At 45.5% G+C, this 18,327-nt stretch overlaps 1 protein-coding gene across 1 annotated transcript in view; it reads right to left on the bottom strand.

Moving 5' to 3' along the window:
- The window catches only part of IRS1 (insulin receptor substrate 1), a 49,251-nt gene that overhangs the window by 27,785 nt on the left and 3,139 nt on the right, over window positions 1-18,327 (bottom strand). The window contains exon 2 of the mRNA XM_021393671.1: window positions 17,829-18,315. Within this exon, the coding sequence (XP_021249346.1) occupies window positions 17,844-18,315 (472 nt within the window). The 3' untranslated portion in view covers window positions 17,829-17,843. The remainder of the gene's footprint in view (window positions 1-17,828; window positions 18,316-18,327) is intronic.

Below are 18,327 nucleotides of genomic sequence, written 5' to 3' on the forward strand. Positions count from 1 at the left end.
GGGTAAGAAAGCTAGTATAAAGTCACACTGAGAAAGAATAAAGTAAAAGAAAACACAGGGGAAAAGAAAACACCACCTTTTTTTCCTCCAAAATGCAAGACGAAATAAAAAAATTCTACTAGTGAATGATGGGTTTTGGCATGAAAATTCATAATTATCCGCTCTCTTCCTTTCACCTCTCTGAAATTCTAAGCTAACTTCAGATCTCTCTGAACTTCTTCCCCAAGGCAAAGGTAGGAAGCAAACTTCCACTGGAGAACTCCCTGCCTCTCCTCCATGGCAGAACGCAGCTGGGGAAGGGAAGGGTGTGCTCCCTTTGAAGTCTAGTTCCTGGCCCCTCTGTTTGTTAAACTCAGCTCTCCCTCTTGCACCGCTCAAGTGATCACACTGTGCGCTTTGATGCCTTTCGCCTGCCTGTGTCAGTGGCCTGGTGCTCTCTCAGGTGCCCCCAGAAGAGGAACCTCCCAGGCTATCCAGATTCATCACAGCCAAAATCACTGAAGATTGAAATTTAAATGACCAGGGTCAGAAAATGGAACAATTAGAAGCTCTTCCTCCCTTTTCAAAATGCTGAGGTTCAGGCAGTTCTCAGGGCAGAGACCAGGTCTGTCTGCTCCATGCAGAGCAGCTTGGGCTCACAGGGAGAGGAAAAAAAAAAAAATGCAGATTGTCATTTGCTTTTTAACTAAACATCACTTGACATCAAAAAAGACCCAGTTCTTACAGACTAATGAAAGATGGACTTCTTAAAAAGCTCTCTGTTATTCTTAAATTCCAATCAGCAAGTAGAGGCAGCAAGACAGATTACAAGGTAATGACAGAAATTACATGTGTGATTCAAAGTTAAACACAGAGGAAAGGAAGCTGGTACACACGTCGTATTCCTGGTTATAACCTTGATGATGCAGGCTTGGAAAAAATCCCTCTGCCAGCACTTCTGGGCATGTTTTGGCAGAAACAGATACTGGAGGGGAGGAGAGGGAGGAGGCCTGCCAATGGCACTCAAGGTCTGTGAGCACGGTGAGGCTCACTGCTTTGGGTCTTCGGAAGACATGGAACCTCAGCAGTATGTTACAGGTTCAGGCACGGCCCAACACAGCAAAGGAGCGGATGCAACCACCAGCGATAGCAGTTAGTGTTGTGCTTGTGCTGCGATAGCACATGGCAGCCTCAGCCACAAGGCCTCACTTTGCCAGCTGCTGAGTGAACAGAATAAAATGACAGCCCCTGTCCCAGCAGATCTAGTGGGAGAGAGAAAAGAGACAAGCAGATACATCGAAGTAGAGGGAAATAACAGTGTGATATTTGTCAACGTGTCATGAGCTGCATGTGCAACTTGCCAAGGGATGCAGCTGGGCTATTTCTCATCAACTAATGAACAAACAGCTGCGGCACTGCAACTACTCACACTCCTTCCCACATCCCATCAGAGAACTTCATCCAAAGAGTGAGGTCTCCTATCTCTAACTGTGCTGAGCCAAGTAGTACAGGACACGCAACTTTATGAGAGAGTGCCACGGGTTGGGCCTGTAAGCGACCAACACCTTGCACAGACTAAGGCCTTAGAAACACGTCTTCGCAATCACGATAGACCCGGTAACATTTGGACAGTCAAAAAATAAGCAGTGGGTCACAGTGGCATGGCCTTATTCATTCCTTCACAGCCAGAGGTCAGGGATGACGTGGTTTCTGCTTCCCGCTGCAGAGCTCGCAGCACTGTCCATCAGTTATGCGTCAATCTCAAGGTTTCTCCTTTTGAAGTAAAAATTTCATTAACACATTTTTGGTCTTTAGGACCTCCTCTTTATTTATCCAGAACTTTTTCCCTTGAAGTTCATAGCTTCCTAGTCCTGAAACACGAGGAAAAATCTTTATTTCTCCCAGTTTGAAAGAATGCTTTGAGTTTTAAGTATTTCATCTTTGTTATAAAAAAAAGGAAATGCACATCTGTTCTTAACTTTCAAACAAGTAATGAGATGGTAAAGAGCCCAAACTAAAATAGTTGCTTGTGGATCTTAGAAACAAGACGTAGATAGAATCTGCCTCATGGCATTAAAAAAGTATCACTCTAGTGCTTCACAGAAAAGTAAATTACTAATCTATCCTCTGTATGTCAAAGGCGTGCACTGGGCAACATAAACTACCAGTTCATGTGTTATTGATAATGACAGGTTTATAGAATAAGCCTCATTGTATTTGTTCTATTAGTTAAGTGAACTGCGCATGAATTAAAAATTGATTTCTCCCCTCCCCACATCAAGGCACTTTCAGCCCAGAGCCCTGCCCTAGGCGCCTGCTCAGTGCCTGTGCTGGGAGGAATGCCTCTGTAGGCCATGGGGACATTCCCATGTGCAGCAGTGGTTTCACATGCCAGTAAGCCCGAAGGGCCAGCTAGGGCACCCACACACCGGTACCACCCATGCTCTGGGCTGATGAGGTACAAACTCTCTTGTCTAGAGGCTGTCTGGAGACCTTTTGGTGTCTCACCTGCTCCAATAACACCTTCCTCCTCTTGACATGATGTGCAAAGAACCCAAAAAGGAGCAGCGCTCCAGAGGAGCGGGCTCCTCCAGCCGACAGAGATGAGCAGCACTGGGGAAGAAAGGCAGAAATTAAGAGGAAAACAATGAAGTCTGGAACACAGTAGGGAACATGACCTCTTGTCTGCCATCTGGACAAAGGAGAGGTTTAAGGTTCTGTAAGCAAACAAGGCATTTATTTTTGATGCAGTGGAAAAAAACAAGAGCTATCAACAGGTTGCAAAAGAAGAATAAATATAGTTGGCCCAACAATCTAGGATAATTGTATTTTCAGCTACATACGGGATTAGATAGAGGAAAAACAATCAAGCTGGGGCTGAAAAAAGAACAGCAGATAGTTCTTACTTCAAATGATAAAACTCCGGATGAAAGCTGAATTGGGAAAGCAAGAAGAAAAAGCCAGCTCTTAAATTTTACAGTCCACAGAATTTAGATGCACAGCTGGAGAAAGAGGTCCAAATCAAAGACACCATGTGCACATCAGCAGCTCAATTCAGCACAGGAATACAATGTCAGATGCTGCGATCAAAACCGAAAAGGGTTTATATGGGGGGCGGAGTGGCCTGGCTGATCCACATGGAGCTTGAGCTGACGACTGAACCTTACATAGCTATTCATACCTGTGGCCCACAAGTAAACAGTCACTGAGCCTACCCTGGTTAACACCATACCCAGTTGTAAAATATAAATAAATAAATAAAAATTTGATCTGCTATGGAATGTCTCTGTGTCTTCCTCAAAGGTTGAAATGAATATTTCCCTTTATTCCATGGCTTTCTTTTTGCCCAGACCAGCCACTATTATACATGGTATTAAAACACTTAAATAAAAATGCTAACTTCTTGAATTCACACTTTTTGTTCCTCCGTGCAAGCTTGTACACAGGCCAGCCTTTAAAATCACAACATTTTTTCCTTGCTTAATCAAAGCCTTGTGTGAGGACATTGACGCACAATAACTTGGTACTATGCAGCCAAATCAGAGCACCCCACGTTCAACAAACAGAAGTATGAAACAGATTTTACAAATCTATTACATACACGTCAGAAATATTTAACACGTGATTTTCATTTCCAATCTTTGATGACCCTTTTTCTCCAGAAAACAATGAACTTGAGCACATTGGCTTCAACAGCACAGAGCACACAACCCTCCTTCTGATGTACGCATACGCTCCAGTACGGGAAATAAGAACCAGAAAAATTAAGAGTTCAGGAACATCTGCTATCAACTTTTAACCACTGATAAAGGGCCCATGGAACATTTGTGGACATAGAGCAGCACCAGAGCACTGGAAGCACTATCTGCTTCCATCCTCTCTGTCTGTAGGGCTGAGGACGCACCCCTCCACTCAAGTCAATGGAAGTTCCGCTACCAAACTCTAAAAGTCTGACATTCCTCCACAGTGTGCAAACACATGAGCAAAGCCATCCCTTCCTGCTGCCCTCAGGATAATGGTACAAAGGACAACCTGGTTTTAAAACATCACAGCATTTCTCAGAAGGCAAAACAAAACCTATCTTCCTAAGGCACTGCAATTCCAACTACAAATGGACCCCAAAGGCGACCGTGGAGGTGGGGTAGACCCGCAGAGCCAGGCCTGCAGACTGGCCGGTGAGCAGGTGCCACAGGAACCCAGCCTGCACTGCACATCTGCAACAATACACTGGCCATTCTGGTCCTGCTTTTCCTATTGCTTGTTTCCATACCATCGCTAGTAATAAACTGCCAGATGGCAAATGAAGAGTGCGCTGTGTGACCTTCAGCTGCTGCAGCGGAGTGAACCAGGGGGAATCCTGTCTCTGACAGGCAAGCACACTGACCAGAAGGTGCCAAAATACTTGCACTGTCAGTGCCCCTTAAGATGGAAGAAAACTGCTCAGCTATATGGACTGGCGGATTACTACGAATCCATGAACAGGAGGAACATAACCTAAACGCAATAAGACAAGCTCATAAAAAATAAATAAAAAAAACAACTAAAGTTTCTTTCGGCAAAGTTGTAAGAAATCTGTGTCCATGCTCTTTTCCATGTTTTTTGGAAACACCCAGGACACACCTTCACACAAAGAAAAGGGGAAAGAACTGGAGTTCCCTCGCTTCCTTGCTCAGAAAACATTCATTGTTTGGATGAGCCGTTAAATTAACTTCAGCTGTAGAGAAAATGACTCATTAAAGAGAACAATCAAAAATTTCACTGGAGAGGGGGAGAAGGTAAGAAGGAACTTTAACCTTCCTCCTCTCTGGCCAAATTAATGACACAGTAGTTTGAAAAAACAAACAAGAGTGCAGTAATACTTCTTAATAAATACGGCTTAAAACAGAAAGTTACAGAAAAATGAAGTAAAGGAAGAAACAAAAAGTCAAACCACAGATGATTCTGTGTTCTTGAGGCATGCTAATTCTCCAGCTGCACCCAAACTCCATCTGGAACCATTCCGTGGAGCAGCAGAGCTATCTTTAAGAGCTTACTTCCTAATGCAGATCGGAGTGCTAGAAGCTCATCAAATAGTTAAAGCCAGCTTTGTTCTTACCATCATGTGTCTGCTGGACAACACGCTTTTTCGGTTTTTACCTCACCCCACAGGGGAGAACAAGCAAAAGATTTTTTAATGAACAGACAACAATTTTCTTCCACAGGCTCATCTGAGCTCCTGCTACATCAGCAGGGTATGTTTCAGAGAAAGTGATTCTTCCTTGTGTCAGTCAGTGACTGGCTGAATCCTTCTATAACCTCTGAATGTGAACTAGGGCTGGGGGCAGACCCGCTCTGCTTCCGCATGCCATCTGGAGCGACTGCAGCAGGGCTGAGAGGCACATTCACCTGAAATTGCTTTCCACATACACATGGCCTTATCTAAACTAGAAACTTAGCTTGTCAGTGAGGTATTTGGTCCGGGGGAAAAGATTTGTTTGAACAGATATCAAACACAGATAGCTATACTAGTATGGACACTACTGCAGCAGCTTTGCCAGTGACAGATGCCTTGTCTCAGAAACACCCTGCTATTTTTCACCTGAACCAAAACAGACCATAATGGAAAAGTGTTTTTTTCAATAGCACACATGTAGCTATACTACATTCCTATTTTATAGAGGTGCCTCCAAGAAGAACAAAGAAGCAAACCCACTTCGATAAAACCACTGAGAATCAAATCCAGCACCAACACTCCAGCACGCAAAGGCTTCTGGGACTGACAGACCCAACCCACAGGTTGCAAAGCCACAGAAACCATTCAAGTCCTACAACACAAACACTACAATTAAGTGTCCTGTAGTCCCATTTATTTGGAACACTCAGCATACAGCAGACTTTTGCCTTTATTTCTTCAGCCTAAATGCAAATGCTAAGATGTGACCCAAATCCATAAAGTACAATTAACATCACAGGAGTTATTTGCTAAAGGAATAACAGCTGATGAGCTACTCTAACAAACGTAGAAGTAAACAAGCTCCAATCAAGACAGATCAAATGTCTTCACCAATCTGCAGGGGAAGAATTTTCAGAAAAGATGAAATACCCAAGGTAGAAGATAAATTAGACACTGAATTACAGATCATTTTGTAGCACTTTAGAAGTAACTCGTTAGCAGAGCTAATTAAAATTAATGGGGACTTGTTATTAATTCAAACAGAACAATGTAGTAGCAGCTTACAGAGGAAAAAAAAAAGTTTAAAGCGACACACTCCGAAAGGAGGTATGTTGCCCTAGTCCCATCAGCTTCAAGTGGGCTACAACAATTTATCAACTGAAGATTCCTCCCCCTGCCCCACCAAGATGAGAAATATTTCATAGTACTCATGCAAAAGGACCATCATGCAAACTTTCCTCCAAAATAAGTTTGCAAAAATGTTAGCAACATCTTATACCATTTTTTTTCCTCTTTTCCTCTAACAATCCTTGGCACATCCATGCTTTCTACTACCGCAAGCATACAATGAAATCAGTGTAAGTAACTTCATTCATACCTATGTTTAAAATTTTATAATGACCTATCAAGCTAAGAGATTACGAGTCATTCAAGTCATTAAAGCCCAATTACACTGACTGAAACGTGAGCTTCCCAGCATTATTCCAATTCCTCCTCCTGCTCACTCATCCCCCCTGCACCCCTTCCTACACAACTTTGCCTTCTCTGACTTTGTGAAACTCCTCTCAAAGATGACCCACTAACAGGCCAGCCAAGTAACATGGCCTGCCTGGCTCTCTTATCCTTCCCTACATTTAAGTATCACTTCCCTGACCTTGTGGTTGGTCCCCTTCTCGCACCCTCCCCGTCTCTTACTGTGTTATGTTCTGTCTGCTCTCCTCTCCAGATCACACGAGGTCCTGGAACCAGGTCTTTTCTGTGGCTACGCTCTATTTCTGCATGACCGTATCAGTTCAAGCATATTTAATTATCATGTATATACTGACACTTGACTTCATGGTGGATTAATTCAAATTAAAGTGATTAAAATAATCACATTTAGATTAGCAAATGAGGAAACTTATCTTTTTATGTTCTTAATGGTCATTCTCAAAGAGTGATAACCACTACATCATGCTGATTTGCAATATAACCTTTTAATTTAGCATTTGGTGTAATTCCCAGTTAGATAATACCATTAGTGTATATTTATGCCGATTCTTGACCATTAAAATCAATGGCCAATACAAGTCACCATTTACTAGTTAGTTCAATTTCCTATTTATGACTTGTCAAGCTGAGTTTGAATGAAAATCCTAATGAAATGTTGAAATACATGAATACATAAATAAGTTGCTTAACAAAATAAACTTTGCATATGACAGCAATTTATTGTATTAAAGACTCCTCTATATTTAGTAGTTGAAACTGAGTGGGCCTGTTTACTGTGGATTTCCAGATTTCACATTTAATAAAGGTGTTTTTTGGAAAATTAAACAACTGAAGAAATGAAATCCATTTTTCTATCTTCTCAGTTTCAGCTGATGTCACTCAGCTTTGAATAAACCACTCACGTAATTACACTAGTCATATACTGAAATAAACCCGAAGTTCTCTGGGTATCTACTGCGGTGGCTGCTGTTCTCAAAAAATGAGCGTTCAGTGCTTGAAACCCCATTTCTGGATACTCCACCAATCATACCCACTACAGCGATGGCATTTGAGAATTGCTCTGACTGAACAGATCCATCTTAGTTTAGCTAACACCACCATATTAAAGCACAATTAGTTCTGAATGCAGGTTTATTTTTCAGAAAACGTTCCAAAGGTTATTCCAACCTGAACCACCCTGCTTTCTCAGCCTCTGCTTGTCTTTCCCTCCAGGGGCACGCTGCCACCGTATCAGGGTCAAAACAGAATTTCAGAGAAATGTAAATACTTATCCTTTTCCTGGGAAAGCAATTCATAGAGAGGAGGGAAAAAGGGGGACGTGCGTACAGAGAATCGCATCAGTGTAATCAGAGAGATTTGTTAGGCTGGTACACTTCTGTGCTGGCAATCCCTTTGCTCTAAAGGGCATTTCCTAATTGAAGATATGCCCCCAGTTTCCCAGAGCCTTGTGACTAAGGAAACACCGCTGGTGGCCAGCAGCTGTGCGCGGGGTGGCACTGAGCCATGCCAGTCCCTGCACAACACGGCTGCGCGCACCAGGCACTGAAGACACAATAACATTCCTCTCTCGCTTCAAGCCTGCAGGCTAAGAGCACCAAATAACTATTCATTCTTCCATCTTGAGACACATTCCTAACCTAGTTCAAAGGCCTGAAAAAACATGCCCTAGCTACATGCCCGCACACCTCCAGAAGGGCTTTTCCCTTGTACCACAGCTTGTGAGGAAAAGAAGTTGCCTATCCAAAAGAATGAAATGCATTGGAGAGCTTTGTTTCATTAAGAACACTGATATCGTTTAAAGTATTCAAAACTAGCTTGCGTATTAATTAATCGGCTCCATTTAAGAGTGAAGTCTCATCAGCTGCACGCTCTAAGTACAGTGGCAGGCACAGCACACCCATGGGCCGCCCTGTTCTATTTACCTTCTCCTGCCTCTGCCTCCCTCACAGACAGAGGTACATCACACTGGCTACCCACCCACATCAGCTGTCCAAAGAATTCAAGGACATTCAGCATCACGTTCACCAGATGATTATAAAGTCAACAAAATACAACATTATTTCCAAAATACTGACACTAGAGCAAATATTAACTTTCAAAAAGAAAAATATTTACAGCTTTCAACCTACAGCTTCCTAAACAAACCGAATTCCTCATTTTATTTTGCAGTTTCTCAAAAATCTGAATGCTGCTACATGCAAAATGGAGAAATATAAACAGCTGCTAACTAATAAGCCAGCCTAACTACAGCCACCATCTACATGTATAGGATGAGTGAAGACAGGACCGCTGCAGACACCCTGGCCTCAGTCCATCTCCTCCCAGCACACCTCAGCAGCTCCCCAGTGTGCCGCAGAGAAGCACCCCAGGAGGACATGGGCAGCACAGGAGGAACAGCGGGAGCAGAACCTTTCAGCACAGCAAGCTGCCTCAGTCTGCCCAAATGGCTTGCAGGGCCACACCCAGGATGCAGCAGCTTTTTGAGATTCCTCAATTACAGGTTTCTTATATTTCAGTTAATTTCAGCACACCTAGGCTTTAGAAAGACCTGTGCCTGTGCTGTGTGAGCAGGGACGCCAAAAACAGAAATAGGTTAAATGTTGCAGGTAAAAATGAGAGGCGCTTTTCTCACTTTTTTCAAAGCAGTGACCTGCCCATAACACATTTTTGACCATCACAAGGATTTGAAGTGCCACTTATTTTCACAAGACGAAAGCTGTTCAGCTTGAATTTACCAGCACTGCAAGATGAGCATTGCTCACTGCTCTTCATACAGCCATCATAAATGTCCTCATTCCCACCACAATAAGCAATCTATTACCTCACTGAAATCTAAGTCATTCCAAATCCTCTGAGCAAGCCTAGTTGTCACAGAACCATTGAATATCCCGAGTTGGAAGGGCCCCACAAAGATCGAGTCCAACCTCTGGCTCCACGCAGGACCACCCAAACCCTATCTCTGAGAGCACTGTCCAAATGCTTCTTACACTCCCGCAGCCCGGGGCTGTGCCCACCGCCCTGTGGTGCAGAACCTCTCCCTGGCCCCACCTGGCCCTCCCCTGACACAGCTCCATGCCGTTCCCTCGGGCCCTGTCACTGTCACACAGAGCAGAGCTCAGCGCTGTCCCTCTGCTCCATGTGAGGAGCTGCAGCCACCATGAGGCTTCCCCTCAGCTCTTCTGCTCTGGGCTGAACAAACCCAGGGCCCTCAGCAGCTCCTAATGCACCTTGCCCTCCAGACCCTTCTCCATCTTTGTAGTCCTCCTTTGAATGCTCTCTGATAGTTCTATGTCCTCTTATGGTGTCCAGAACTGCACACAGTTCTTAAGATGTGGATTAAAAGCAACATCTGGCATTTGCTCCTTAGTAAACCTGTGCTATGCAACATAGTAAGTAATCCTTGTTAGGGTTGCAGTACTTTGTTACTCACATAGTACTCTGTCAGAGATAGTAAAGAAGCGTAAATACACTTATGGACTTTAATAGGAGTCCATAGCAGCTCCTCACACCTCATGCCCTCCAGACCCTTCCCCATCTTCCAACCTCTTTCAACAATTGTGCAGCTGGGCTACCTGCGTTGGTCTCTTCCAAGAAATGCAACCAGTCTACAGAAGGAAATACACTCAAGGATATATCCTCAAGGATATATCCCAAAGTAAAAAGTTGCTTATTCTTGTTCTCTATGGCTAAAAAATTTCCCTCCTACCTAGCTCTTTAAATGCAGGCCAGCTATGCTGAAGACAAATTACAACCAAGTGTTTTAATTCAGATTTCCTCACTGACACCATCAGCTGTTACTTCTGATCTCTCCTGCACCTCTGGAATACAGCACAGGGAACGGGAAGCTTGAGTCAGAACTGAAGCAAGGAAGCCCTGGCTGCAGCCACAGTGTCTCCAGCTCCACACCTCTGCTCCACTGCCCTGCTGTCACCTACAGACTGGCAAGCAAGACTCAAACCAAGATACACAGTAAGAGGAGCAACAAACTCATACCATCTTCCACCTCAATCTACGCTTCTGGAGGTTCTTTCCTTCTCTTGGCCAAGATATGCGTTTGGACACAGTGTTTAATGATGATTGTTACTGGTGATGTCTACATGTCTGTTATCTCTTGGCAGGAATAAAGGATTGTTGTTTGGTTTTCTGTTGCTTTTGTTCTTGCTGTTTTGTTTTGGTTTTTGTTTGTTCTGCTTTAAGTGTAAATTCAGTCAAATATGGGCAGAAGGAACTCTCAATCACTGGCCTACTCTTCACTTGTTGGGAGTGTTTTTTACCCCTTCAGAGAACTGCTCCACTGAAGGAAAGCTTCCCTGCAGAGTCTGGTTATGCATTTTATTGAGTTGCACAGCCAGCTTAAGGAGTTCCCGCCTCACAGTTATGTTTTAGCAAACACTTGTGCACCGCATGGAAAGCCACATCACTGAAAGAGGACAAGAATCAAGGCTGATGGGTATTTCCTGTTTTTCTTCAGATTCTGATTTTCAAAGAAAGCTTGTCCAATGCTTAGATGCCCTAGTGATTTACAAATATCCAACCTACACAGACTTGGAAAATAAAAAAGAATATAGCAAATTAAATTGTAGTTGTAGATGTTCCCACACTGAATTTATAACACGTATAATCGGACAGATCAAATGTACAAGCACACTTCAATGGTTTTGCTAGCTGTAACGAGTGAAACACCCCTATAACCTAATTCCTTTCCTTCTGAAGTGTGGCTTTCTTGAGAACTTAATCGGTCATTTCTTTCCACATCCCTGGTTTCCAAATAAATGGGATCTTACAACAGTTGACAAACGGTACAGGGGCAAACCTCCGTGCTACGCCACAGGCAGGGTGCATCTCATCGTACGGTTCAGGTGGCTGACAGCAGATCCCCTAACCAGACTCCCAAATTAATACAAACAGTTGAACACAAACAAACTTTTGCTGCCCCACGTACCTGATCAAACACTACTCTGAAGAAAATACAGTTTGCAATTACCCACGGTTAAATCTCTAATAACAGCCTTCAGAGAACATGACCTAGATGTGTCAAACACGATCAGAGAGATATATATCAAGACATCTTTTAGTTAGTTAGTTAGGAGTGCCAGACTTATTTAAATCTCCTTTATCTGTTCACACCTTGCCTTTTGTTCTATCTCCCAACATTTCTGTAAGCAGAGAATAAAGCTGCTAAACTTGAGAATCTTTTTTAAGTTACCGACACCTCTCCTTCACTACCTTTATCTCACGAATTCAAAATAATAACTATCACAATCACCATTTATCTAGAAGGTAGAATGAGGTAAAAATAGAATAATGCTACTCACTTTTATGAATGGGTACTCTAATGCATTATGTATAGAAGACCAAAAGCCAGCTTTTAGCATTCTGACAAACTGGGAACTCAGATACATTTGTTAATATTAACATTTTTGCATTGCAGCTCTTACCACAAAGTGAAAACCCCAAGATCTGCTGGAACAAGCCACAACATTTTTGCCATTTAAGATTTTCTTTCATAAGATATTATTTACGTTAAAGAATTTTTAAGGGAAAAGAATTTTAAAGGAATCTATACTTCCTAAGAAGTATAAGAAAAATTTTCCTAAGAAAAATTGTGAAACTGTGAACCTGTTTTAATAAAATTTATTGTAACTGTCCAAGTAGTGCAGTGTAGAGAAGAAAATACTGCAGTTAAAGAAAATCTATGTGAATGCAGTTCTCCTTTCACCACACATTTCATAATAACAATACTTTTTTTGGATGTCAAAGTTCGCTGAGTTTTATTTGTTGTGTACTTAATTTAGGAGTTGTATTTCTCCACTTACGAGCGTTATCTAAGGAAACACATGTGACTCTCCACAGTTGCTAGTTAAGAATGAGTGTCGTCCTTGCCCTGCAATGTTGTGTTTCATTCTCAAAATTAAATCATATTCAGAAACCAGTTAAAACATTGACACTGGGCCCCTCGCTGCAAGAAAGACACTGAAGCCCTGGAGTATGTCCAGAGAAGGGCAACGGAGCTGTGAAGGGTCTGGAGCACAAGTGTTATGAGGAGAGGCTGAGGGAACTGGGATGTTCAGACTGGAAGAAGCTCATGGGAGACCTCATCACTCTCTACAACTGCCTGAAAGGAGGTTCTGGCGAGGTGGGGGTAGGCCCCTGCTCCCAGGTAACAGCGACAGGATGAGAGGGAATGGCCTCAAGTTGCACCAGGGGAGGTTCAGGTTGGATATTAGGAATAACATTGTCTCAGAAAGAGTGGTGAGACACTGGCACAGGTTCCCCAGGGTGGTGGTTGGGTCACTGTCCCTGGAGGTTTTCAAGAAACATAGAGATGTGGCACTGCGGGACACAGCTCAGTGGGCATGGTGGGGGTGGGCCAATGGTTGGACTAGATGATCTTAGGGATCTTTTCCAACCTTAATGAGTCTATGATTCTATGATAAACATGAAATCTATGGGGTAAAGAAGTCCAGATAGTTCTTCATTATCTACTGCACTGGTTAATAAGCCATAGAACTGCAATTTTTAAGCCAGGAAAACAAAAAAGAGAAGTCCTGAGAAACTTGTCATTAAAACCAAAGGAGGAGGGAATAAATGAGTACTAAAATTTAATGTAGGAATGGATCTACTGTCTAAATAACAAAAACAAACAAATAAAAAACAATTATAAGCTTGTGGTTTTGTTAAACAGGACAACTGCAAATATGCAGATATGTGGAGACAGAGGCTCAATTTTGGCAAATAACTAGGTATGGGGAAAACTGGTGTGCTCATACAGTAAGTAATGCACAGTTTTCACTACAGTAATGCCCACAGAGCATGGAAAACTTTCATCATGCACTGGTATTCGTGTTCATGCACTGGTATTTGTGTTGGTGCTGACCCAAAGCTAGGGAAACTTCTGTTCTTTCAGTTCTGGAAAGAATCTCACCCCACAAACTTATTTTAATGGTACACGTCTTGTTTTGGTAATCGTTGTGTTTCAGTTGTTCCACCTCAACCTTTTAACCTGAGGAAGCAAATCCAATTATCAAAAATTAATAAAAAATAAAATAAAATACAAAAGAAAGCAATGTCCCAAGAAGCCATTGCAGATATATCAGACACTAATATAAGAGTAATTTTCTATTTACGCTAATGTGTATTTTCAGAAGACACAAGAATATTTTAATTTTTCACCTCAGGAGAACTCTGCTTTAGCTGGAGCCTGACACAAGGCACAACTCCCTTGCAGGTCTTGTTGCACCGTGTCCTGCTGTCCTACAGCAGCAAAGTCCCACCACACATTAAGCAAAGAGGCATCGCTACAGCTGCGAGGGAGCCAAGTTACCACTTGTTTGGGCTGCACATATTCTACTCAGTGTTATTAGCACACACTTTCACAAGTTCTCATGCTCATCAACGAAATGGAAATGAGGCAGGGGAATAACGCCTTTGCTTTGAAGCTCCAGAGATCAAAGCCACATACCTGCCTCATTTTGCGATCCTGTTTCAGCCCTTCCTGTTTCTTGAGAGCCAACTCTACTGGCTTCCTTTTTGGACTATTTTTCAATTGCATACTCTGAACACAAGCTATCTGCAGTTCATCTTCATACCCCTGCTACTTCTAGGAGGTTTCTCTTCTCATACCAATCCCCAAAGTTGAGGATGTGCTTCCTACATCTGCTCACCTGCGCATGCAAAATCCTAAACAGGAATAAAACGCCTTACAGCAACACTAATCCCCAAATCCCCAGCTATGGCCTCAGCTTCATGCCACAGGCTGGTGTTTTCCAGCAGGATTTAGCGACTGCAGTACAGAAGTCCTCCTGCCACAGGATCCAAGCACCGAGGAGCCACGGGCTGGACTCAGCACATGCAGCAATCCCCAGTTCTCCCACGCAGAAGAAAGCGTGTGGACAGGGGGAGCTTCCAGCAGTTTTACTGCCGCACTTTTAAAAGAATGAGGAGAAGAAAGCTACAAAGGCTAAGACAGGGCCAGATGTTAGGAAACAGCCCACAGTGTGTGACAATAGAAGCAGTGGGATTTGAAAGAGTGCAGAGAAGTGCTGTGGATGGGTGAATTTTTTTTTTTTAATTTGAAAATCTATGTGATTTTTGTTTCAGCCAGTATCTTTAATGTTCAGAGAAACAAGTACACTTTAAAGAGGTTAAGAGAAACCTTAAGAGCGTAATGCCAGAGCAACCTGGAAGTAGCAGGGACTGAGGAAGGATAGGGCAGCAGAACAAGGAGAGGAGCTGCTGGCTTGCAGCAGAGCAGCAGCAATCATTTTACCCACTGGGAGTTGAATGACAAACATGTGAGGTCCTTGTCTTGTAGTCTGGAACAAGAAAACATTCCAGAATGGATAAAACAAGAGTTATCCAGATAGTTTTGGCCTTTGTTGGGGGGAAAGGGGAAAGAAGCCTGCTCTATGGAGAGGGAGGAAGAAAAATGAATAGGCACAGTTCTTCTGCCACTTCTGAGATTAAAAGGATAAATAATAACCCACAGCTATGCAAGAGATAGAGAGCAAAGAAAGGGCACTTAAAGCAGCCTTCCCTGTCCCTTATGGATACCTGCAGCTTCAGCTCTCCCTCACCAGGCCTGGTGCTGTCTCCCTACTGTACCTGCAACATTCCAAGCCGCTTTTCCTTACTCCTCCATATTGCTCAGGCAGCAGAAAGATCAACAACAGCTGCCTCCTTGCCCTTCCAGGCAGCATCTGTGTATCCACACCACAGGAGCAGCGCAGGGTGACACAGGGTGAGACGGAGTCTGCACAGCTGCCCCTTGGAAAGGGTGCACAAAGCTTTGGATCTGGAGCGCACTCCCTGCTCATGCCATCACAGAACATTTTACCTTAAGGTTCTCCACAACTGTTGCAGGCATGTGCCAGCACACTGTCTGCAGGCCAATAAACCACTCACCTCCAGGCAGAGTTTCTCAAGCATGGCATAAGATATACTGGCGTAGGCTGATTCCCCTGCCAAACCCCAATTCCACCTCCAAAGCAGAAAAGGTCTGAGGACTTGACAACAAACAGATGTAAGCATGGTCTAACATGGACATTTTGATTTTTTTCCTCTAATGAACTCAAGAAGGTGAGCTAGTCAGGCCGAACTTTGTGAGAGAAGCTCCAGGTGATGGCAAGGAATTCAGCATGGGAAACAGAAGCCTGATGGGTTAACATCTGAGCAGGCTGCAAGCAGCTGAGCTGGGTGATGGAGAGGGCATGGGGCAGCATGGCTGCAGACTCCCCACATAATTACAGATTGACTCTTCCCGGCCTCCCAGGAGAAGCTCTACTTGCTTAGCCCAATCCTAATTTTGGGAAAGAAGAGTCAACTTCAAACAGCAGTTCCTCCATTAGACAACACCTTTCAACATGCTCCCCTGCAAGCAGCTGTGTGGTGCTTTCAGCATGTTCTTGGGCCAAGTGGGCACATTCTGATTTCACTGAGCAGCACAGCCCCAGCAGGTACCTCCCTACCACCAGGATGGAGAGCTCTGCCACAGCCTTTGTGTTAAGGTGCCATATGGGATCAATTAAAGCAAGGCGTCCACAGCAAAGTAAACGCATCTGTGAAAATCTGCAAGTGAACAGCTGTGGCACTGCTGCCCCTCAGACCTGCAGTCTCTGACTCCTGCACACGTTCATCATTCCCCCAGACCCCAGCGGTGGATTTCTCTGGCACCCGCTTCCATACTCTTAGCACGGAACGGGGAAGAACAGCAATACTCTTACGAACGGAAATGGCAACACAGCACGCTGTATCCCCTGGCAAACCTCCCCAGGAGCTCAGGGCAATGCTGACTGGGACATCCCAGAGCCCTGGCAGCCTCCCCAAAGAGTACGGTCCAGCGCAGTGCATCTGCTCACTGAGCACTGTAACAGCCACATGGACACAAACAGAACATTACTATTTCCTTCCTGCCTCCATCCAAGCCAGAGCAGCAACACCTGCACTGATCTGAGACCTCTCTTTGGACTCTGAACTGGCTCTGGCATCCACAAGTCCTGCAGGACCAACATCTAGCAGTGTATTGCACTAACAGGCAGCAAATGCAGACAGTCTGTTCTGCCTTTGTTCAGGTTCTATGAACATTGCCTCCATGCAAAATGGAAGCTCTGGTCCTGAGCATCCCACCCTTGCACCAAGCGAACACATGATACAAGCAGTACATTTATCATATTTTATTATACTTATGATAAAATAATAAAGAGCAGTATGAGACTCATCCCCTCACATCACTGTGTACACATCCTTGCCAACACCCACTGACACTGCTGGGACCGCTGCTGCTCAAACACACTGAGAGCTGCTAACAGCACGTGTCATGGCAGAGCTAACCAGGGAGCTGGCTGCCAGTGCACGATGGCAGTCACCTTTCACGGAGTGACTCCAACACCTGCACTGTGCTGCACCAGCTCCTGGACAAGATATGTTTGCTCTGAGCTGCATCAAGTTTCTACAGAGCAGAAATGTGGCACTGTTGGTGGCAACACCTCTACTCACCAGCCACCTGCAACCATGATGCAACAGCCCAGCAAAGGGCTTTCCCAAATGAAAATTGGAAAGATTTAGGGAAAAATGGAACACACCACTTTGGCCTATGCCAAAGGCACACTTTTGGGGCCTGCTTCTCATGCTGTCCGCAACACTGCCGCGAGCACGGGGCAGCCATACTCCACATCGGCTGAAACACAAATGGTGGACACAACGCTTTGGAGACTCCCAAGTCTTCCTCAGGCTCAACGCACTTTCCAAACCGTGCTGAGTTCCAGCTCAGCGCAGCCCCGCAAGGTGATGCTGCCAGCAGAGCTCTGCGTGTGGGAAAACACAAGTAGCGTGGCTCGCCGCCCTTCCGAGCCACAGGAACAAGCACTGGCCAAAGGAGGATTAAAGCTGGAGCTTCCTATTTCCAGCCCTATGCTCTCAGCCAATTCACTTTTGCATTTTAAACAGACCACACCATAACTACGCACCACAACACCGCACCCACGCAGTCCAGACACGGTGTCAGCGGGCGCGTGCAGGCGCACCTCGGGAGCATCCCCCGGGACGGGACTGCAGCAGCCGGTCCGTGCTCGAGCACCGCACTCCGGGCACGGGCCCGAGCCACCGCGGGGTCACGGCCCCCCTCGGCCCCGGGGAGCCCAGCGCCGCGTCCCACCCCGTCGTGAGGGCACCACGGAGCGCCCCGCGAGGCCGCGCCCCCGGAGCTCACCTTCCCGGCCGGCTCCTAAGGCTCCTCCCGCTTCTGAAAGCTGATGCTGGCGTACGCGCTCAGGTCGTCGCTGGAGTGGCTGCTCCCGCGCGGGGAGCGGGGCTGCGGCGGTTTCCCCCCCGGCCCGGAGGCGCCCTCCGCGGGGGGGTGCAGGTGGTGGCGGCGGTTGGTGCAATCCTTCACCAAGTCCAGGTCGATGTAGTTGAGTCCGTTCTCCAGCGCGGCTCCCGGCCCCCGGCCCCCGGCGGGCGGCTCCCCGGCGGCGGGCCGCAGCCACACGTTCTCGAAGGAGGCCGAGCTGTGGCGCTTCACCTCCTCGGCGCCCCCCGCGCCGCCGCAGGAGAACGGCGCCCCAGGGCCGCCGCCGCCCGCCGCACCGCGGGCGGTGCTCGGCGTGGACGAGAAGGTCTCGGAGCTGTGCCGCCGGCGGCCGCCCTGCGGGTCGGCGCGGATCACCTTGGCGCTCTGGTTACGGCCGGGGCTGAGGCTGACGCGGGTG

The sequence above is a fragment of the Numida meleagris genome, chromosome 4 (genome assembly GCF_002078875.1).
Source record: "Numida meleagris isolate 19003 breed g44 Domestic line chromosome 4, NumMel1.0, whole genome shotgun sequence".
Lineage (NCBI taxonomy): Eukaryota > Metazoa > Chordata > Aves > Galliformes > Numididae > Numida > Numida meleagris.